This window comes from Labrus bergylta, chromosome 9 (assembly GCF_963930695.1).
Source record: "Labrus bergylta chromosome 9, fLabBer1.1, whole genome shotgun sequence".
NCBI classification, from domain to species: domain Eukaryota; kingdom Metazoa; phylum Chordata; class Actinopteri; order Labriformes; family Labridae; genus Labrus; species Labrus bergylta.
The window spans coordinates 16,635,108-16,657,538 of NC_089203.1; the positions used below are offsets into that span (position 1 = coordinate 16,635,108).

Genomic DNA, 22,431 nt, shown 5'->3' on the forward strand with positions numbered 1-22,431 from the left:
CTTGCTGTTTGATCAGTTATGGTTGTAGAACGTCACTTCGTAATATCCTGATGTACCACGTTGAGCAAAATGCATTACACCTATTTGAATAAAGATTGTCCATAAACAACTCCACTCTGGATTTAATAAGAAATATTTTGACAAAAGTAAAGCATATTGATTATTTATGTGTATAAAAAAACGTCTTATATTTAACAACAATCTGTGAAATGCAATAGTAATCAAGTTACAACCTCGTTTTAGGACATTTATTCATAAGCATATTGTAATTTTTCCTTAATTGTGGATTTTGCTTTATGTTAAACGATTGATAATTATGCATAAAAAACTGCAGAGGAGAGATCAAATTCGTCTTTTTCTCGCTTGAAAATATGTTCATGACTATAGTCATTCATAGGTGGACTTGATGAGTCATCTTGGGAAACCATGTGTAGAATGTTTAATAGATACTTTTTCCCATACCTGCAGAGTGGAGGCTGCTGAGTCACTCGTGTCTGTCAGTCCTGTTCCTCTTGGTAAACTGGACACGATGTATCTAGAGCCCTTTGGCACAGGCTGTCTGACCACCAGCTTTCCTTTCCTGGTCTCTGCTAGAAACAGACTGTACCAGTAAGCATCGTTGGAGACCAGAGTGGAGTCTGCGATGGTGGAGTTCCTCTCACTGATCACACTGTTCCTGCAGGGAGCAGCAGCTTTGCTGGGCTTGACTTTCTGACACTTGAGCACGATGGTGACCAATATGGTGATGAGCAGGAGAAACGACACTGAGCCGAGACCGATGACCAAATACAGGTTCAGGTCTGAGAAGATGTCGTACTCCAGAGGTACCTCAGTCATGTCAGAGAAGGCCTTAACTGCAGTCTCCATTGTGGACAGCTTGATGGTGACTGTAGCAGACAGAGCGGGCTCCCCGTTGTCTTTAGCAATAACAACCAGTCTCTGGTGGCGCGGATCTCTGTAGCTGAACATCCTCATCGTCCGGATCTCTCCGTTGTACTGGTCCAGACTGAACAAGGTGGCGTCAGTCACCTGTAGAAACTGGTAGGTAATCCGCGAGTTGTGCACCGAGTCTGTGTCTAAGGCTATCACCTTGGCAACCAGAGAGCCTTTATCGGTGGACCTGGGGATCTTTTCCTCCACCACCGAGCCGTGCGCACGCCATGGAGACACAATGACCGGAGCGTTGTCGTTCTGGTCCACAATGATGATGTGGACCGTGACGTTACTGCTGAGTGGAGGAGAGCCAGAGTCTCTGGCCTCGATGTGGAAAAGAAAATCCTTCTCGATCTCATAGTCAAAAGTTTTCAGTGCGTAAAGATTGCCGTTCTCTGGGTTGATGGAGAACAGCATGGACATGGAGGTGTTGGCTATCTCCTTCTCGAGGATGAAATAAACTAGATACTGGTTTTCATGGAGGTCAGGGTCAAAGGCAGTGAGGGAGCTGAGCAGGGCCCCAGGTGCGTTATTCTCCATCACACGTATCGTGTAAAATGACTGAGAGAACTGAGGTACATTGTCATTGACATCCAGCAGCTCTAACGTCATAGTTTCATTGTCAGATAAAGGAGGAGAACCTCTGTCTGTCACAGTGAAAGTGATGTCATATTCTGGGACCTTCTCACGGTCTAACGGCTCTGACACCACTAATTCATAATAGTTATCAGAGGACTCCCTCAGTTTGAAAGGCATATTATCAGGAATATGAAGATCAACCACCCCATTGTCACCTGAGTCTTTATCACTGACACTAACTACAGCTATCACTGTGTCTATTGGTTCATTTTCTTTGATCGGACTCTGAAATGATTTGATGGATATTTCTGGATGGTTGTCATTCATATCTGTCACCTGTATTGTCAGTTTACACTGTCCAGATAATGAGTTAGGCCCCTTGTCACTGGCAATAACCTCCATTTCATAAACTCTAAAGTCTTCATAATTTATCATCTCTTTCACTCTGATTTCACCATTTTCTGAATTCAGGTTAAACACCTGCTGTGTTCTCTCTGATGTATACAAACTGTATGAATACATTATATCAGAGTTAGAACCCTCATCTAAATCAGTTGCGTTTACTTTCATAACTAGACTGCCAATTGGGGAGTTTTCCATCACTTCTACTACATATTTGTCTTTCTCGAATGAAGGGGCGTTGTCATTCACATCGAGCACGCGAACAATGATGCTGGCTGTACCTGTGCGCGTGGGGACTCCACCGTCCACAGCAGTGAGCATTAGATTATGAACAGCCTGCTGCTCTCTATCTAAAGCTTTTTTCAGAATCAGATCTGCAAACTTTGTCCCGTCTCGTCCAGTCTGAATCTCAATGGAGAAATGTTCACTCGCGCTCAGGTGGTAGTTTTTCACAGAATTGGTTCCGACATCCGGGTCCGCAGCATTATTCAGTGAGAATCTTTCACCAACAGGGCTTGACTCAGAAATGTCCAGATGCATCGTTCCTCTTCTAAAATGAGGAGCGTTATCATTAATATCCGTGATTTCTACCTCTATGTTAAACATTCGAATTGGGTTTTCAATGGTAGCGTCCAATCTCACAAAGCAGTTTGTAGTTGTCTTTGATGGACATAAAAACTCTCGGTCAATCCTTTCTGAAATAAACAGCTCTCCTGTGTCTTTGTTGATATCGAGGTATTTCTTGTTACCCACAACGTCAATGCGCATTTTCCTTCCCTTTAGTGTCTTCACGTCTAGTCCCAGGTCAGTTGCTAAATTAGCAACAACAGAACCTTCCTCCATTTCTTCGGGAACAGAATAGTGAGTGACGGTATATACAACGTTTATGATCGCTGACAGAAAGATCAATAACGACACGCACCTTCTCCCAAACAGTATTCGAGTGTGGCGCAGCATTTTCTAGTTACGGTATCCAAATCCTTGGAGCTGCTGAAATGTAAAAACGACCTCCTGTTAAATGGACGAAAGAAACGCGGATCCGAAAAGAAAACGGGGCTTCAAGCAAAGACCAAGCGTGACGTCTGTGTGATAAGCATGTCCGCCTCCCTTACCACCAATGGAATACTGCAAGAGCAATGACATCATCAGTAAGTGTGTTTTCTTGGAGAGGAGCGACGAGAACAGTCCAGTGCCAGGCTTTACATGCAGATTAAAATAAATAACATAATAAAACTACGCAGTGAAAGCACTCTTTATAACAATCGCAAAGAGCTGGGAATAAGTTTTGCTTCTGTATTCAAGTTGGATTTGGAACTCTTATTCTGTTTGGCTGCTAAAAATGTTAATAACAATTGCCTAATTTTGATATTTCAGTATGTATTAGCGTTTTTTCGTAACGTTATGATAACTAGTGCCACTTTTACACAGATATTGAAAATATTTGAAGTATTTCCGAATTTCAACTCCTTCCTTTGTGTTTGTCAACTTTTACGCACGGTATATGTGCGCAAAAGCAGTGCCAAACGCAACAGCAGCTCAAGTATTCTTGGTGTTTGATCAGTTATGGTTGTAGAACGTCACTTCGTAATATCCGTATGTACCACGTGGAGCAAAATGCATTAGGCCTATTTGAATAAAGATTGTCCTTAGAAAACTCCACTCTGGATTAATTAAGAAATATTTTGACAGAAGTAAAGCATATTGATTATTTATATGTATAACACACGTGTTGTATGTACAACACTCTGAAATCCAATGAGAATCAACCTACCACCTAGTTTTAGAACTTGTATCCATATGTGTGTTGTCAGTATTTGACTTTAATTTGTGGATTTAGCGTTAAGCGTTTAATAACTACAGCATGCGTAAGAAGTGCAGAGGAGAGTAAATTGTTCACTTTCTCATGTGAACATTTTTTCATGACTATAGTATTTCCTGAATGGACTTGATGGTTCATCTTGAGTGATCCTATAATGTTTAATAGATACTTTTCCCATACCTGTAGGGTAGAGGCTGCTGAATCACTCGTGTCTGTCAGTCCTGTTCCTCTTGGTAAACTGGACACGATGTATCTAGAGCCCTTTGGCACAGGCTGTCTGACCACCAGCTTTCCTTTCCTGGTCTCTGCTAGAAACAGACTGTACCAGTAAGCATCGTTGGAGACCAGAGTGGAGTCTGCAATGGTGGAATTCCTCTCACTGATCACACTGTTCCTGCAGGGAGCAGCAGCTTTGCTGGGCTTGACTTTCTGACACTTGAGCACGATGGTGACCAATATGGTGATGAGCAGGAGAAACGACACTGAGCCGAGACCGATGACCAAATACAGGTTCAGGTCTGAGAAGATGTCGTACTCCAGAGGTACCTCAGTCATGTCAGAGAAGGCCTTAACTGCAGTCTCCATTGTGGACAGTTTGATGGTGACTGTAGCAGACAGAGCGGGCTCCCCGTTGTCTTTAGCAATAACAACCAGTCTCTGGTGGCGCGGATCTCTGTAGCTGAACATCCTCATCGTCCGGATCTCTCCGTTGTACTGGTCCAGACTGAACAAGGTGGCGTCAGTCACCTGTAGAAACTGGTAGGTAATCCGCGAGTTGTGCACCGAGTCTGTGTCTAAGGCTATCACCTTGGCAACCAGAGAGCCTTTTTCGGTGGACCTGGGGATCTTTTCCTCCACCACCGAGCCGTGCGCTCGCCACGGAGACACAATGACCGGAGGGTTGTCGTTCTGGTCCACAATGATGATGTGGACCGTGACGTTACTGCTGAGTGGAGGAGAGCCAGAGTCTCTGGCCTCGATGTGGAAAAGAAAATCCTTCTCGATCTCATAGTCAAAAGTTTTCAGTGCGTAAAGATTGCCGTTCTCTGGGTTGATGGAGAACAGCATGGACATGGAGGTGTTGGCTATCTCCTTCTCGAGGATGAAATAAACTAGATACTGGTTTTCATGGAGGTCAGGGTCAAAGGCAGTGAGGGAGCTGAGCAGGGCCCCAGGTGCATTATTCTCCATCACACGTATCGTGTAAAATGACTGAGAGAACTGAGGTACATTGTCATTGACATCCAGCAGCTCTAACGTCATAGTTTCATTGTCAGATAAAGGAGGAGAACCTCTGTCTGTCACAGTGAAAGTGATGTCATATTCTGGGACCTTCTCACGGTCTAACGGCTCTGACACCACTAATTCATAATAGTTATCAGAGGACTCCCTCAGTTTGAAAGGCATATTATCAGGAATGTGAAGATCAACCACCCCATTGTCACCTGAGTCTTTATCACTGACACTAACTACAGCTATCACTGTGTCTATTGGTTCATTTTCTTTGATCGGACTCTGAAATGATTTGATGGATATTTCTGGATGGTTGTCATTCATATCTGTCACCTGTATTGTCAGTTTACACTGTCCAGATAATGAGTTAGGCCCCTTGTCACTGGCAATAATCTCCATTTCATAAACTCTAAAGTCTTCATAATTTATCATCTCTTTCACTCTGATTTCACCATTTTCTGAATTCAGGTTAAACACCTGCTGTGTTCTCTCTGATGTATACAAACTGTATGAATACATTATATCAGAGTTAGAACCCTCATCTAAATCAGTTGCGTTTACTTTCATAACTAGACTGCCAATTGGGGAGTTTTCCATCACTTCTACTACATATTTGTCTTTGTCAAATGAAGGGGCGTTGTCGTTCACATCGAGCACGCGAACAATTATGCTGGCTGTACCTGTGCGCGTGGGGACTCCACCGTCCACAGCAGCGAGCATTAGATTATGAACAGCCTGCTGCTCTCTATCTAAAGCTTTTTTCAGAATCAGATCGGCAAACTTTGTCCCGTCGCGTCCAGTCTGAATCTCAATGGAGAAATGTTCACTCGCGCTCAGGTGGTAGTTTTTTACAGAATTCGTTCCAACATCCGGGTCCGCAGCATTATTCAGTGAGAATCTCTCACCAACAGGGCTTGACTCAGAAATGTCTAGATGCATCGTTCCTCTTCTGAAATGAGGCGCGTTATCATTAATATCCGTGATTTCTACCTCTATGTTAAACATTCGAATTGGATTCTCAATGGTAGCGTCCAATCTTAAAAAGCACGTCTTCAGTGCACACAAAAACTCTCGGTCAATTCTTTCTAAAATAAACAGCTCTCCTGTGTCTTTGTTGATGTCGAGGTATTTTTTGTTACCTATAACGTCAATGCGCATTTTCCTTCCCTTTAGTGTCTTCACATCTAGTCCCAGGTCAGTTGCTAAATTAGCAACAACAGAGCCTTCTTCCATTTCCTCGGGAACAGAATAATGGGTGACGGTGTATACAATGTCCATGATCGCTGACAGAAAGATCAGTAGTGAAACGCACCTTGTCCCAAACATCAATCGAGTGTTGCGAAGCATCGTGAAGTTACAGTATCCAAATCCGCAGAGGTGTTGAAACGTATAAAACGTCCTCTTGTTGAATGGACGAACGAAAAGCAGATCTGAAAAGAAGACGATGTTCACGCTAAGATCCAGGGTGACGTCGTTGTAATAAACATGTCGAAATTCTCTTCCACCAATGAACTATAGTGATTGCGATGACCTCATCGATGAGTGTGTTTTCTTGGAGAGCAGCGACGAGAATGTCTAGTGTTGGGCTTTGCAACGTTTGAAAACAAAAATAACTCATCATAACTCATGCAGAGTGTAATCACCCTATGTATTTTTTTTTTTTTGCCGTAGTTTCAATTTGGATTTCTGAATTTCCATGCGCTATAAGCTCATGCAATTCAGAAAATCTAATGGGTTTTGTTTTGTCTAAATTATTCAGCTTATTTTTTATTTACGTTTTTATTTAACAAGGTTTGGCGTGTATTTTGAATGCAATGATTTTTTTTATAAATACGCCTTTATTTGTGATTGGCGATTTTTACGCACAGACGTCTGTGCGTAAAAGCAGTGCCAAACGACAACATCTGAATTATCCTTGGTATTTGATCGGTTTTAGCTATAGAACGATACTGCGTAATATGGTAACATTTTCCCCAACATCGAGCAAAATGCATTAGGCCTATTTGAATAAAGATTGTCCACAAAAAAAATCCACCCTTGATTAAAAAAAGAATTATTTTTACGAAAGCAAAGCATATTGATTTTTCTTTTTGTAAAATCTAAACGTATTCTCTTTTTTTAAATTTCTGTGAAATTCAATAAGTATCAAGCTACCACCTTGTTTTAGGACATTAATCCATATTTGGATTTTCAGAATTTTATTTTTAATACAGGATTTTATTTTACGTTAAGTGGTCGATAACTATGCGTAAGAAGTGCAGAGAAGAAATCAAACTATTAACTTTCTCATGTGAAAATATTTTCAAGGCTAAAGTCATTCATGAGTGGACTTGATCTGTCATCCTGTGGGACCATGTGAAGAACGTTTATTAGATAGTTTTTCCCATACCTGCAGAGTGGAGGCTGCTGAATCACTCGTGTCTGTCAGTCCTGTTCCTCTTGGTAAACTGGACACGATGTATCTGGAGCCCTTTGGCACAGGCTGTCTGACCACCAGCTTTCCTTTCCTGGTCTCTGCTAGAAACAGACTGTACCAGTACGCATCGTTGGAGACCAGAGTGGAGTCTGCGATGGTGGAGTTCCTCTCACTGATCACACTGTTCCTGCAGGGAGCAGCAGCTTTGCTGGGCTTGACTTTCTGACACTTGAGCACGATGGTGACCAATATGGTGATGAGCAGGAGAAATGACACCGAGCCCAGACCGATGACCAAATACAGGTTCAGGTCTGAGAAGATGTCGTACTCCAGAGGAACCTCAGTCATGTCAGAGAAGGCCTTAACTGCAGTCTCCATTGTGGACAGCTTGATGGTGACTGTAGCAGACAGAGCAGGCTCCCCGTTGTCTTTAGCAATAACAACCAGTCTCTGGTGGCGCGGATCTCTGTAGCTGAACATCCTCATAGTCCGGATCTCTCCGTTGTACTGGTCCAGACTGAACAAGGTGGCGTCAGTCACCTGTAGAAACTGGTAGGTAATCCGAGAGTTGTGCACCGAGTCTGTGTCTAAGGCTATCACCTTGGCAACCAGAGAGCCTTTATCGGTGGACCTGGGGATCTTTTCCTCCACCACTGAGCCGTGCGCTCGCCACGGAGACACAATGACCGGAGCGTTGTCGTTCTGGTCCACAATGATGATGTGGACCGTGACGTTACTGCTGAGTGGAGGAGAGCCAGAGTCTCTGGCCTCGATGTGGAAAAGAAAGTCCTTCTCGATCTCATAGTCAAAAGTTTTCAGTGCGTAAAGATTGCCGTTCTCTGGGTTGATGGAGAACAGCATGGACATGGAGGTGTTGGCTATCTCCTTCTCGAGGATGAAATAAACTAGATACTGGTTTTCATGGAGGTCAGGGTCAAAGGCAGTGAGGGAGCTGAGCAGGGCCCCGGGTGCGTTATTCTCCATCACACGTATCGTGTAAAATGACTGAGAGAACTGAGGTACATTGTCATTGACATCCAGCAGCTCTAAGGTCATAGTTTCATTGTCAGATAAAGGAGGAGAACCTCTGTCTGTCACAGTGAAAGTGATGTCATATTCTGGGACCTTCTCACGGTCTAACGGCTCTGACACCACTAATTCATAATAGTTATCAGAGGACTCCCTCAGTTTGAAAGGCATATTATCAGGAATATGAAGATCAACCACCCCATTGTCACCTGAGTCTTTATCACTGACACTAACTACAGCTATCACTGTGTCTATTGGTTCATTTTCTTTGATCGGACTCTGAAATGATTTGATGGATATTTCTGGATGGTTGTCATTCATATCTGTCACCTGTATTGTCAGTTTACACTGTCCAGATAATGAGTTAGGCCCCTTGTCACTGGCAATAATCTCCATTTCATAAACTCTAAAGTCTTCATAATTTATCATCTCTTTCACTCTGATTTCACCATTTTCTGAATTCAGGTTAAACACCTGCTGTGTTCTCTCTGATGTATACAAACTGTATGAATACATTATATCAGAGTTAGAACCCTCATCTAAATCAGTTGCGTTTACTTTCATAACTAGACTGCCAATTGGGGAGTTTTCCATCACTTCTACTACATATTTGTCTTTGTCAAATGAAGGGGCGTTGTCGTTCACATCAAGCACGCGAACAATGATGCTGGCTGTACCTGTGCGCGTGGGGACTCCACCGTCCACTGCTGTGAGCATTAGATTATGAACAGCCTGCTGCTCTCTATCTAAAGCTTTTTTCAGAATCAGATCTGCAAACTTTGTCCCGTCTCGTCCAGTCTGAATCTCAATGGAGAAATGTTCACTCGCGCTCAGGTGGTAGTTTTTTACAGAATTCGTTCCAACATCCGGGTCCGCAGCATTATTCAGTGAGAATCTCTCACCAACAGGGCTTGACTCAGAAATGTCCAGATGCATCGTTCCTCTTCTAAAATGAGGAGCGTTATCATTAATATCCGTGATTTCTACCTCTATGTTAAACATTCGAATTGGATTCTCAATGGTAGCGTCCAATTTTAAAAAGCACGACGTTGTTGTCTTTAAAGGGCATAAAAACTCTCGGTCTATTCTTTCCGAAATAAACAGCTCTCCTGTGTCTTTGTTGATGTCAAGATATTTCTTGTTACCCACAACGTCAATGCGCATTTTCCTTCCCTTTAGTGTCTTCGTGTCTAGTCCCAGGTCAGTTGCTAAATTAGCAACAACAGAGCCTTCCTCCATTTCTTCGGGGACAGAGTAGTGAGTGACTGTGAATACAGTGTTCATGATGGCAGAAAGCAAAATGAAAAATGCAACGCACCCTCTCCAAAACACGAACGTAGACATCGTCGTGAAGTCACAGTATACAAATCCTTAGAGGTACTGAAACGTATAGGTTATACAAGCCTTGTTCAAAGGGCGACCGAAATGCGGATCTGAAAGAAAACGTTTCTCAAGCTAAGACCAAGAGTGACGTCCATGTAATCAGCATGTATGACTTCTCCTCCACCAATGAACTATAGTGAGTGCGCTTACATCATCAGTGAGTGTGTTTTCTTGGAGAACAGCGACGAGAATACTCTAGTGCTTGGTTTTGAAAGTTGTGGAACAGTATTTGACAGAAAATAAATTATATGACAGTTGAAAGCGCACTTCTTTATGACAGTCTCAAATAGCTGGGAATATTTGATTACTACAGATTTCAACTCAGATTTCTGAACTCCTTTTGCTGTTTCGCTGTCAAATATCTTTTAAAAACGAAGGAGTAATTTTGACATTGCATAAGATCATATAATCATTTATTTAAAGTATTTTGTTCGTTTAACCAACTTCCGCCTAGGGAGTGAAAACATACAGAGTAGTAACTAATTCAAACTATTTCAGTGAGTTTGGCGTCTTTTACGCACGGTCGCCTGTGCGTAAAAGCAATACCTAACGCGATCAAATGACAGGATCCGTTTGCGTATGATAAATAATTGCTGTAACTTCTAACTTCGCATTTAATTTTACGTTAATGTGCACTAGCTTGAAAAATATGCATTGCTGAAGACACATTTCCTCGAATCCACTAGATCCACTAGAATTACGAAAACATATAATATATCTCTAACAAAATGAAATTATGTTGATTAATTGATTAAATATTGAGAAACATTTCGGCATATTCTGAAAGATTTAAATAATTTGAACTGCCATTTTTTTCGAGGAGATGAATCCACATGTTGATGCTCAATATTAAATTTTTATTTGCCTAATTTTGGATGTGTGAATGCTCTTCATGCGTAACAAAAGTGAAAAGGGGAGAACAAATAGCTTAGTCCTGACACAACAAGACGTTAATGGCTACTACGGTCACTTTTGATTAAATCTTGTATTTTTTATACCTGTAATGTGGAGGCTGCTGAGTCACTGGTGTCTGTCAGTCCTGTTCCTCTTGGTAAACTGGACACGATGTATCTGGAGCCCTTTGGCACAGGCTGTCTGACCACCAGCTTTCCTTTCCTGGTCTCTGCTAGAAACAGACTGTACCAGTACGCATCGTTGGAGACCAGAGTAGAGTCTGCGATGGTGGAGTTCCTCTCACTGATCACACTGTTCCTGCAGGGAGCAGCAGCTTTGCTGGGCTTGACTTTCTGACACTTGAGCACGATGGTGACCAATATGGTGATGAGCAGGAGAAATGACACAGAGCCCAGACCGATGACCAAATACAGGTTCAGGTCTGAGAAGATGTCGTACTCCAGAGGTACCTCAGTCATGTCAGAGAAGGCCTTAACTGCAGTCTCCATTGTGGACAGCTTGATGGTGACTGTAGCAGACAGAGCGGGCTCCCCGTTGTCTTTAGCAATAACAACCAGTCTCTGGTGGCGCGGATCTCTGTAGCTGAACATCCTCATAGTCCGGATCTCTCCGTTGTACTGGTCCAGACTGAACAAGGTGGCGTCAGTCACCTGTAGAAACTGGTAGGTAATCCGAGAGTTGTGCACCGAGTCTGTGTCTAAGGCTATCACCTTGGCAACCAGAGAGCCTTTTTCGGTGGACCTGGGGATCTTTTCCTCCACCACCGAGCCGTGCGCTCGCCACGGAGACACAATGACCGGAGCGTTGTCGTTCTGGTCCACAATGATGATGTGGACCGTGACGTTACTGCTGAGTGGAGGAGAGCCAGAGTCTCTGGCCTCGATGTGAAAAAGAAAATCCTTCTCGATCTCATAGTCAAAAGTTTTCAGTGCGTAAAGATTGCCGTTCTCTGGGTTGATGGAGAACAGCATGGACATGGAGGTGTTGGCTATCTCCTTCTCGAGGATGAAATAAACTAGATACTGGTTTTCATGGAGGTCAGGGTCAAAGGCAGTGAGGGAGCTGAGCAGGGCCCCAGGTGCGTTATTCTCCATCACACGTATCATGTAAAATGACTGAGGGAACTGAGGTACATTGTCATTGACATCCAGCAGCTCTAAGGTCATAGTTTCATTGTCAGATAAAGGAGGAGAACCTCTGTCTGTCACAGTGAAAGTGATGTAATATTCTGGGACCTTCTCACGGTCTAACGGCTCTGACACCACTAACTCATAATAGTTATCAGAGGACTCCCTCAGTTTGAAAGGCATATTATCAGGAATGTGAAGATCAACCACCCCATTGTCACCTGAGTCTTTATCAGTGACACTAACTACAGCTATGACTGTGTCTAATTCTATGTTTTCATTGACTGGACTCTGAAATGACTTAATCGATATTTCTGGGTGGTTGTCATTCATGTCTTCCACCAGAATCTTTATGGTACATTGTCCTGACAAACTGCTGGCTCCTTTGTCTGTTGCTATGACTTCCATATCATAAATCCTGAAGTCTTCATAATTAAGCATTCCCTTTACAGTTACTTCACCCGTTTTGTGATTTAAATTAAAAGTTTCTTGAGTTTTCTCTGATGTGTACAAGCTGTATGAGTAAATTATCTCTGAATTTGAACCTTCATCTAAATCGGTCGCATTCAGACGAACTACAAGACTCCCAATAGGAGAGTTTTCCATCACACTGAACTGGTAGCTTTCGATCTCAAATTTAGGGGCGTTGTCATTTGTGTCTAAAATATGAACAATAATACTTGCAGTACCAGAACGAGATGGCATACCGCCATCTACAGCTGTAAGAATTAATTCATGAACAGCCTGTTGCTCTCTGTCCAAAGTCTTTTTTAGGATTAAATCAGCAAATTTTGATCCATCTCTCCCAGTTTGAATTTCAATTGTGAAATATTCACTTTCACTCAAGTGGTATGTTTTTACAGAGTTTGAACCAACGTCGGGGTCAACTGCATTGCTCACAGAAAAGCGTTCACCAGCATGCGTAGCCTCTGAAATATCTAAATCTATCGTGTCTCTTCTGAAATGAGGTGCGTTGTCATTAATGTCCAGGATCTCCAACTCGATATAAAATATTCGTTTAGGGTTTTCGATTATTGCTTCAATTTTTATATAACAAGATGTCTTGGCGGGGCACAGAGATTCCCTGTCAATTCGTTCGACAATGTACAGCTCCCCCGTTTCTTTGTTCACGTCCAGATATTTCCGATTAGTGATGGCCTCTATGCGCATTTTCCGCGCGATTAAGGTCTTCACATCTAGTCCCAAATCTCCTGCCAAATTTGCAACAACCGAGCCTTCTTCCAGTTCTTCGGGAACCGAGTAGTGTGTTACAGCTGATGTGTAATTGAAGGTGGCAACGAGATAAAGAACTGTCGGCACGTACCTTTTCCAATCTTCAGAACCGAGAAAACCTCCCATTGTAACGAGAGATCTGTCTTCCTCGGTGTTATCTTTTAAATTATCAGCAAATTATTTGGTTGTTCTTTAAATCGTCGGTTAACTCTTTAAACGATTGTTGAGCAAAAATATAGAAAAATCCTTGATTTCCAAAATTTTCAGCACCGGGAGCTATTCACTCGACTTTCCCCGTTCAGGGAAATGTCTGCAATGGAGACCGTGATGTCACAAGAGTATATTAGATTGGGGAACAGCGACGCTGCTTGAACAATCTACATTGTGTTTATTGACTAGATATTTTAGGACTGTTTCTTTAGACAGAGTCGACCTCAAGTATAACATATTATTTCGTAAAATAATGAATTTCGGATACTTTTAACTGCAATTCAGCTGGTTTGGCGGCTGTTTTGTGTTTTTTTTCTTCTTTGAACTTTCTCATTCTCAACAAATAAGATCTAAAAAAAAAACCGGGATGAATTATGTGTTTGAAGTTTGGCAAGAGTGAAGTTTTTTCTGATTGTATATTTTTACAGTAAATGTTCAGTTAACATGTACATTACAAACTAATGAATTTTACTCGTAAAAGTTTAGAAAGCTACATCTTTAAAAAATACAACTAAAAAAAAGAATAGTAATCTATTTATCATCCATGTGTAGGTTTGTGTAGGATATTTTAGTTTCAGAGTGCAACGTTAAAAAACAGACTATTTTAAGAAAATTTTAAGAATGTTTATATACGAATATTGTTATTTTTAAGAGTCTTCACGTATGTATGATTTGCTTAAACATGTGGCTCTTACCTGCAGAGTGGAGGCTGCTGAATCACTCGTGTCTGTCAGTCCTGTTCCTCTTGGTAAACTGGACACGATGTATCTGGAGCCCTTTGGCACAGGCTGTCTGACCACCAGCTTTCCTTTCCTGGTCTCTGCTAGAAACAGACTGTACCAGTACGCATCGTTGGAGACCAGAGTGGAGTCTGCGATGGTGGAGTTCCTCTCACTGATCACACTGTTCCTGCAGGGAGCAGCAGCTTTGCTGGGCTTGACTTTTTGACACTTGAGCACGATGGTGACCAATATGGTGATGAGCAGGAGAAATGACACAGAGCCCAGACCGATGACCAAATACAGGTTCAGGTCTGAGAAGATGTCGTACTCCAGAGGTACCTCAGTCATGTCAGAGAAGGCCTTAACTGCAGTCTCCATTGTGGACAGCTTGATGGTGACTGTAGCAGACAGAGCGGGCTCCCCGTTGTCTTTAGCAATAACAACCAGTCTCTGGTGGCGCGGATCTCTGTAGCTGAACATCCTCATAGTCCGGATCTCTCCGTTGTACTGGTCCAGACTGAACAAGGTGGCGTCAGTCACCTGTAGAAACTGATAGGTAATCCGAGAGTTGTGCACCGAGTCTGTGTCTAAGGCTATCACCTTGGCAACCAGAGAGCCTTTATCGGTGGACCTAGGGATCTTCTCCTCCACCACCGAGCCGTGCGCTCGCCACGGAGACACAATGACCGGAGCGTTGTCGTTCTGGTCCACAATGATGATGTGGACCGTGACGTTACTGCTGAGTGGAGGAGAACCAGAGTCTCTGGCCTCGATGTGAAAAAGAAAATCCTTCTCGATCTCATAGTCAAAAGTTTTCAGTGCGTAAAGATTGCCGTTCTCTGGGTTGATGGAGAACAGCATGGACATAGAGGTGTTGGCTATCTCCTTCTCAAGGATGAAATAAACTAGATACTGGTTTTCATGGAGGTCAGGGTCAAAGGCAGTGAGGGAGCTGAGCAGGGCCCCAGGTGCGTTATTCTCCATCACACGTATCGTGTAAAATGACTGAGAGAACTGTGGCACATTGTCATTGACATCCAGCAGCTCTAAAGTCATAGTTTCATTGTCAGATAAAGGAGGAGAACCTCTGTCTGTCACAGTGAAAGTGATGTCATATTCTGGGACCTTCTCACGGTCTAACGGCTCTGACACCACTAACTCATAATAGTTATCAGAGGATTCCCTCAGTTTGAAAGGCATATTATCAGGAATGTGAAGATCAACCACCCCATTGTCACCCGAGTCTTTGTCACTGACACTAACTACAGCTATGACTGTGTCTAATTCTATGTTTTCATTGACTGGACTCTGAAATGACTTAATAGATATTTCTGGGTGGTTGTCATTCATGTCTTCCACCAGAATCTTTATGGTACATTGTCCTGACAAACTGTTGGCTCCTTTGTCTGTTGCTATAACTTCCATATCATAAATCCTGAAGTCTTCGTAGTTCAACATTCCTTTAACAGTAATTTCACCAGTGGAAGGATTCAGATGAAATGTTTCTTGTGTTTTCTCTGATGTATATAAACTGTATGAGTATGTTAAATCAGAATTAGATCCCTCATCTAAGTCTGTGGCATTAAGATGGATAACAAGGCTCCCAATGGGAGAATTTTCCATAATGTGTATATTATAACTTATTTTGTCAAATGTAGGAGCGTTGTCATTTGTGTCTAAGACGTGAACAACGATGCTAACTGTGCCTGTTCGAGCCGGTGTCCCACCATCCACTGCTGTGAGTATTAAATTATGAAATGCCCGCTGCTCACGATCTAATAATTTCGTCAAGATTAATTCTGCAAATTTTGATCCATCTCTTCCGGTTTGAACCTCGATACTAAATTGCTCACTTTCACTCAAATGGTACATTTTGACTGAATTGGTTCCAACATCAGGATCCACTGCATTGCTTACAGAGAATCTCTCTCCTTTCGGCGTTGATTCAGATATGTCTAAAGGTATGACGTCTCTTCTAAACTGTGGGGCGTTGTCGTTCATATCCAGAATTTCTACTTCTATGTTAAATATCCTTAGTGGATTTTCTAGTATTACTTCTAGTTTGAGATAGCAAGATGCAGACGACTTTGTAGTACAAATATATTCCCTGTCGATCTTCTCAAGAATGTACAGTTCCCCAGTGTCTTTATTCACGTCCAGATATTTCTTACTTGCGATGATATCAAGTCTCATCTTCCGTTGCTTTAGTGTTTTAACATCCAGGCTCAGATCGGTGGCAAGATTAGCAACGACTGATCCTTCTTTCATTTCTTCTGGTATCGAATAATGAGTCACTGAAGCCGATATGTGATGAACAAACGAGACAAGAATAACGAGCAGCACGTACCTTTGGAAAGGCTCCATTGTTACAATGTGTCCCATTGTTGTGTGCGCGTCAACTGCCGTAAAACCGATATCATTTAAATTTCCAGTTATGTTGAAGATTGTTGTTACTGCTTTGATCCCATGAAAATGTACATAGTACTACTCACGAGAGCATTTAGGCGCTATACAAGACAACAGCGTTTTCGGATTAGAGTTTCAGCACCACGGAGCTGTCCGGTATGCTCACAATGGGCACGGATGAGAAGGATATTCACCAATATGGCGTTCATGGGTTGGCATTTTACTTATAAAACAGCGCCACCTTCTGCATTTGACAACACATTGTGTCCATGAAGCATATTTAATAAATAATAATTAAAAAGTCAGATAAAACCTGTTTTTACTTATTTATTTGCACATATTTTGCTGAAAGTAATCAGAAACTCTATTAGGAGTTGTAGCACTCTAAATTGTATGTTAGGGCATGTAAAAAAAAAAAAAAAAAAACTTCTTGGTAAGTGATGTATAAAAAAATGAATCGATTCTTTACTCTTACCTGCAGAGTGGAGGCTGCTGAGTCACTGGTGTCTGTCAGTCCTGTTCCTCTTGGTAAACTGGACACGATGTATCTAGAGCCCTTTGGCACAGGCTGTCTGACCACCAGCTTTCCTTTCCTGGTCTCTGCTAGAAACAGACTGTACCAGTACGCATCGTTGGAGACCAGAGTGGAGTCTGCGATGGTGGAGTTCCTCTCACTGATCACACTGTTCCTGCAGGGAGCAGCAGCTTTGCTGGGCTTCACTTTCTGACACTTGAGCACGATGGTGACCAATATGGTGATGAGCAGGAGAAATGACACTGAGCCCAGACCGATGACCAAATACAGGTTCAGGTCTGAGAAGATGTCGTACTCCAGAGGAACCTCAGTCATGTCAGAGAAGGCCTTAACTGCAGTCTCCATTGTGGACAGCTTGATGGTGACTGTAGCAGACAGAGCAGGCTCTCCGTTGTCTTTAGCAATAACAACCAGTCTCTGGTGGCGCGGATCTCTGTAGCTGAACATCCTCATAGTCCGGATCTCTCCGTTGTACTGGTCCAGACTGAACAAGGTGGCGTCAGTCACCTGTAGAAACTGGTAGGTAATCCGAGAGTTGTGCACCGAGTCTGTATCTAAGGCTATCACCTTGGCAACCAGAGAGCCTTTATCTGTGGACCTGGGGATCTTTTCCTCCACCACCGAGCCGTGCGCTCGCCATGGAGACACAATAACCGGAGCGTTGTCGTTCTGGTCCACAATGATGATGTGGACCGTGACGTTACTGCTGAGTGGAGGAGAGCCAGAGTCTCTGGCCTCGATGTGAAAAAGAAAATCCTTCTCGATCTCATAGTCAAAAGTTTTCAGTGCGTAAAGATTGCCGTTCTCTGGGTTGATGGAGAACAGCATGGACATGGAGGTGTTGGCGATCTCCTTCTCGAGGATGAAATAAACTAGATACTGGTTTTCATGGAGGTCAGGGTCAAAGGCAGTGAGGGAGCTGAGCAGGGCCCCAGGTGCGTTATTCTCCATCACACGTATCGTGTAAAATGACTGAGAGAACTGAGGCACATTGTCATTGACATCCAGCAGCTCTAACGTCATAGTTTCATTGTCAGATAAAGGAGGAGAACCTCTGTCTGTCACAGTGAAAGTGATGTCATATTCTGGGACCTTCTCCCGGTCTAACAGCTCTGACACCACTAACTCATAATAGTTATCTGAGGACTCCCTCAGTTTGAAAGGCATATTATCAGGAATGTGAAGATCAACCACCCCATTGTCACCTGAGTCTTTATCAGTGACACTAACTACAGCTATGACTGTGTCTAATTCTATGTTTTCATTGACTGGACTCTGAAATGACTTAATCGATATTTCTGGGTGGTTGTCATTCATGTCTTCCACCAGAATCTTTATGGTACATTGTCCTGACAAACTGTTGGCTCCTTTGTCTGTTGCTATAACTTCCATATCATAAATCCTGAAGTCTTCGTAGTTCAACATTCCTTTAACAGTAATTTCACCAGTGGAAGGATTCAGATTAAATGTTTCTTGTGTTTTCTCTGATGTATATAAACTGTATGAGTATGTTACATCAGAATTAGATCCCTCATCTAAGTCTGTGGCATTAAGATGGATAACAAGGCTCCCAATGGGAGAATTTTCCATAATTTGTATATTATAACTAATTTTGTCAAATGTAGGAGCGTTGTCATTTGTGTCTAAAACGTGAACAACGATGCTAACTGTGCCTGTTCGAGCCGGTGTCCCACCATCCACTGCTGTGAGTATTAAATTATGAAATGCCCGTTGCTCACGATCTAATATTTTCGTCAAGATTAATTCTGCAAATTTTGATCCATCTCTTCCGGTTTGAACCTCGATACTAAATTGCTCACTTTCACTCAGATGGTACATTTTGACTGAATTGGTTCCAACATCAGGATCCACTGCATTGCTTAGAGAAAATCTCTCTCCTTTCGGCGTTGATTCAGAAATGTCTAAAGGTATGACGTCTCGCCGAAACTGTGGGGTGTTGTCATTGATATCCAGAATTTCTACTTCTATGTTAAATATCCTTAGTGGATTTTCTAGAATCACTTCCAGTTTGAGATAGCAAGATGCAGACGACTTTGTATTACAAATATATTCTCTGTCAATTTTCTCAAGAATGTACAGTTCCCCAGTGTCTTTATTCACGTCCAGATATTTCTTACTTGCGATGATATCAAGTCTCATCTTCCGTTGTTTTAGTGTTTTAACATCCAGGCTCAGATCGGTGGCAAGATTGGCAACGACTGATCCTTCTTTCATTTCTTCTGGTATCGAATAATGAGTCACTGAAGCCGATATGTGATGAACAAACGAGACAAGAATAACGAGCAGCACGTACCTTTGGAAAGGCTCCATTGTTACAATGTGTCCCATTGTTGTGTGCGCGTGAACTGCCGTAAACCCGATATCATTTAAATTTCCAGTTATGTTGAAGATTGTTGTTACTGCTTTGATCCCATGAAAATGTACATAGTACGACTCACGAGAGCATTTAGGCGCTATACAAGACAACAGCGTTTAAGGATTAGAGTTTCAGCACCACGGAGCTGTCCGGTATGCTCACAATGGGCACGGATGAGAAGGATATTCACCAATATGGCGTTCATGGGTTGGCATTTTACTTATAAAACAGCGCCACCTTCTGCATTTGACAACACATTGTGTCCATGAAGCATATTTAATAAATAATAATTAAAAAGTCAGATAAAACCTCTTTTTACTTATTTATTTGCACATATTTTGCTGAAAGTAATCAGAAACTCTAAATTGCATGTTAGGGCATGTAAAAAAAAAAATAAAAAAAAAAGTTCTTGGTAAGTGATGTATAAAAAAATGAATCGATTCTTTACTCTTACCTGCAGAGTGGAGGCTGCTGAGTCACTCGTGTCTGTCAGTCCTGTTCCTCTTGGTAAACTGGACACGATGTATCTGGAGCCCTTTGGCACAGGCTGTCTGACCACCAGCTTTCCTTTCCTGGTCTCTGCTAGAAACAGACTGTACCAGTACGCATCGTTGGAGACCAGAGTGGAGTCTGCGATGGTGGAGTTCCTCTCACTGATCACACTGTTCCTGCAGGGAGCAGCAGCTTTGCTGGGCTTGGATTTCTGACACTTCAGCACGATGGTGACCAATATGGTGATGAGCAGGAGAAATGACACCGAGCCCAGACCGATGACCAAATAGAGGTTCAGGTCTGAGAAGATGTCGTACTCCAGAGGAACCTCAGTCATGTCAGAGAAGGCCTTAACTGCAGTCTCCATTGTGGACAGCTTGATGGTGACTGTAGCAGACAGAGCAGGCTCTCCGTTGTCTTTAGCAATAACAACCATTCTCTGGTGGCGCGGATCTCTGTAGCTGAACATCCTCATAGTCCGGATCTCTCCGTTGTACTGGTCCAGACTGAACAAGGTGGCGTCAGTCACCTGTAGAAACTGGTAGGTAATCCGAGAGTTGTGCACCGAGTCTGTGTCTAAGGCTATCACCTTGGCAACCAGAGAGCCTTTTTCGGTGGACCTGGGGATCTTTTCCTCCACCACCGAGCCGTGCGCTCGCCACGGAGATACAATGACCGGAGCGTTGTCGTTCTGGTCCACAATGATGATGTGGACCGTGACGTTACTGCTGAGTGGAGGAGAGCCAGAGTCTCTGGCCTCGATGTGGAAAAGAAAATCCTTTTCGATCTCATAGTCAAACGTTTTCAGTGCGTAAAGATTGCCGTTCTCTGGGTTGATGGAGAACAGCATGGACATGGAGGTGTTGGCTATCTCCTTCTCGAGGATGAAATAAACTAGATACTGGTTTTCATGGAGGTCAGGGTCAAAGGCAGTGAGGGAGCTGAGCAGGGCCCCAGGTGCGTTATTCTCCATCACACGTATCGTGTAAAATGACTGAGAGAACTGAGGCACATTGTCATTAACATCCAGCAGCTCTAACGTCATAGTTTCATTGTCAGATAAAGGAGGAGAACCTCTGTCTGTCACAGTGAAAGTGATGTCATATTCTGGGACCTTCTCACGGTCTAACGGCTCTGACACCACTAACTCATAATAGTTATCAGAGGACTCCCTCAGTTTGAAAGGCATATTATCAGGAATATGAACATCAACCACCCCATTGTCACCTGAGTCTTTATCACTGACACTAACTACAGCTATGACTGTGTCTAATTCTATGTTTTCATTGACTGGACTCTGAAATGACTTAATTGATATTTCTGGGTGGTTGTCATTCATGTCTTCCACCAGAATCTTTATGGTACATTGTCCTGACAAACTGTTGGCTCCTTTGTCTGTTGCTATAACTTCCATATCATAAATCCTGAAGTCTTCATAATTCAACATTCCTTTAACAGTAATTTCACCAGTGGAAGGATTCAGATGAAATGTTTCTTGTGTTTTCTCTGATGTATATAAACTGTATGAGTATGTTAAATCAGAATTAGATCCCTCATCTAAGTCTGTGGCATTAAGATGGATAACAAGGCTCCCTATGGGAGAATTTTCCATAATTTGTATATTATAACTAATTTTGTCAAATGTAGGAGCGTTGTCATTCGTATCTAGAACACGAACAATTACACTTGCAGTACCAGACCGAGGAGGTGTTCCTCCATCTACAGCTGTGAGGATTAAATGATGAACAGCCTGCTGCTCTCGATCTAAGTCCTTTTTTAATATGAATTCGGCAAATTTAGACCCATCTCGTCCCGTCTGGACTTCAATATTGAAATATTCACTTTCACTCAGATGGTACGTTTTTACTGAATTGCTTCCGACATCAGGATCCACTGCATTACTGAGAGAGAATCTTTCTCCTTTTGGTGTAGCTTCAGATATGTCTAGGTGGATAATGTCTCTCCGAAACTGTGGGGCGTTGTCGTTCATATCTAAAATTTCTACTTCTATGTTAAAGATTCGCACCGGGTTTTCTAGAATTATTTCAAGTTTTAGATAACAAGACACTGATGACTTGGTAGGGCAAATGTTTTCTCTGTCGATCTTCTCAACAACATATAGTTCACCAGTCTCTTTATTCACGTCCAGATATTTCTTACTTGCGATGATATCAAGTCTCATCTTCCGTTGTTTTAGTGTTTTAACATCCAGGCTCAGATCGGTGGCAAGATTGGCAACGACTGATCCTTCTTTCATTTCTTCTGGTATCGAATAATGAGTCACTGAAGCCGATATGTGATGAACAAACGAGACAAGAATAACGAGCAGCACGTACCTTTGGAAAGGCTCCATTGTTACAATGTGTCCCATTGTTGTGTGCGCGTGAACTGCCGTAAAACCGATATCATTTAAATTTCCAGTTATGATGAAGATTGTTGTTACTGCTTTGATCCCATGAAAATGTACATAGTACTGCTCACGAGAGCATTTAGGCGCTATACAAGACAACAGCGTTTTCGGATTAGAGTTTCAGCCCCACGGAGCTGTCCGGTATGCTCACAATGGGCACGGATGAGAAGGATATTCACCAATATGGCGTTCATGGGTTGGCATTTTACT

General features: G+C 42.6%; 2 protein-coding genes across 11 annotated transcripts in view; both read right to left on the reverse strand.

Annotated features, from left to right (window-relative positions):
- LOC109978160 (protocadherin alpha-C2-like) overlaps positions 1-22,431 on the reverse strand; it is a 38,539-nt gene that overhangs the window by 7,433 nt on the left and 8,675 nt on the right. The window contains exon 1 of one of the 10 annotated variants that reach the window (XR_010666907.1): positions 13,161-13,842. The exons of 3 other annotated variants lie outside the window; for them this stretch is intronic. Coding sequence is in view for 6 of the 7 variants with exons in the window: in XM_065958987.1 (XP_065815059.1) it covers positions 16,883-19,291 (2,409 nt within the window). In the remaining variant the exon portion in view is untranslated. Of the gene's footprint in view, positions 1-462; positions 3,113-3,913; positions 6,501-7,355; positions 10,049-13,160; positions 13,843-16,882; positions 19,497-19,773; positions 22,142-22,431 lie in introns of those variants that run through there. 6 more of the 10 variants (XM_065958993.1, XM_065958987.1, XM_065958990.1 and 3 more) reach the window with 6 other exon arrangements.
- Positions 13,368-16,342, reverse strand: LOC109990466 (protocadherin alpha-C2-like). The gene is made up of 2 exons (XM_065959043.1): positions 13,975-16,342; positions 13,368-13,379 (listed from the first exon to the last, which is right to left on the reverse strand). The coding sequence occupies exons 1-2, from the start codon at positions 16,267-16,269 to the stop codon at positions 13,368-13,370; spliced, it is 2,307 nt and encodes a 768-aa protein (XP_065815115.1). The 5' UTR covers positions 16,270-16,342.

What these genes read in the sequence shown, in the direction of transcription:
- LOC109990466 (XM_065959043.1), bottom strand. Translation starts at nt 16,269, where the DNA reads ATGAAAGAAGGATCAGTCGTTGCTAATCTTGCCACCGATCTGAGCCTG.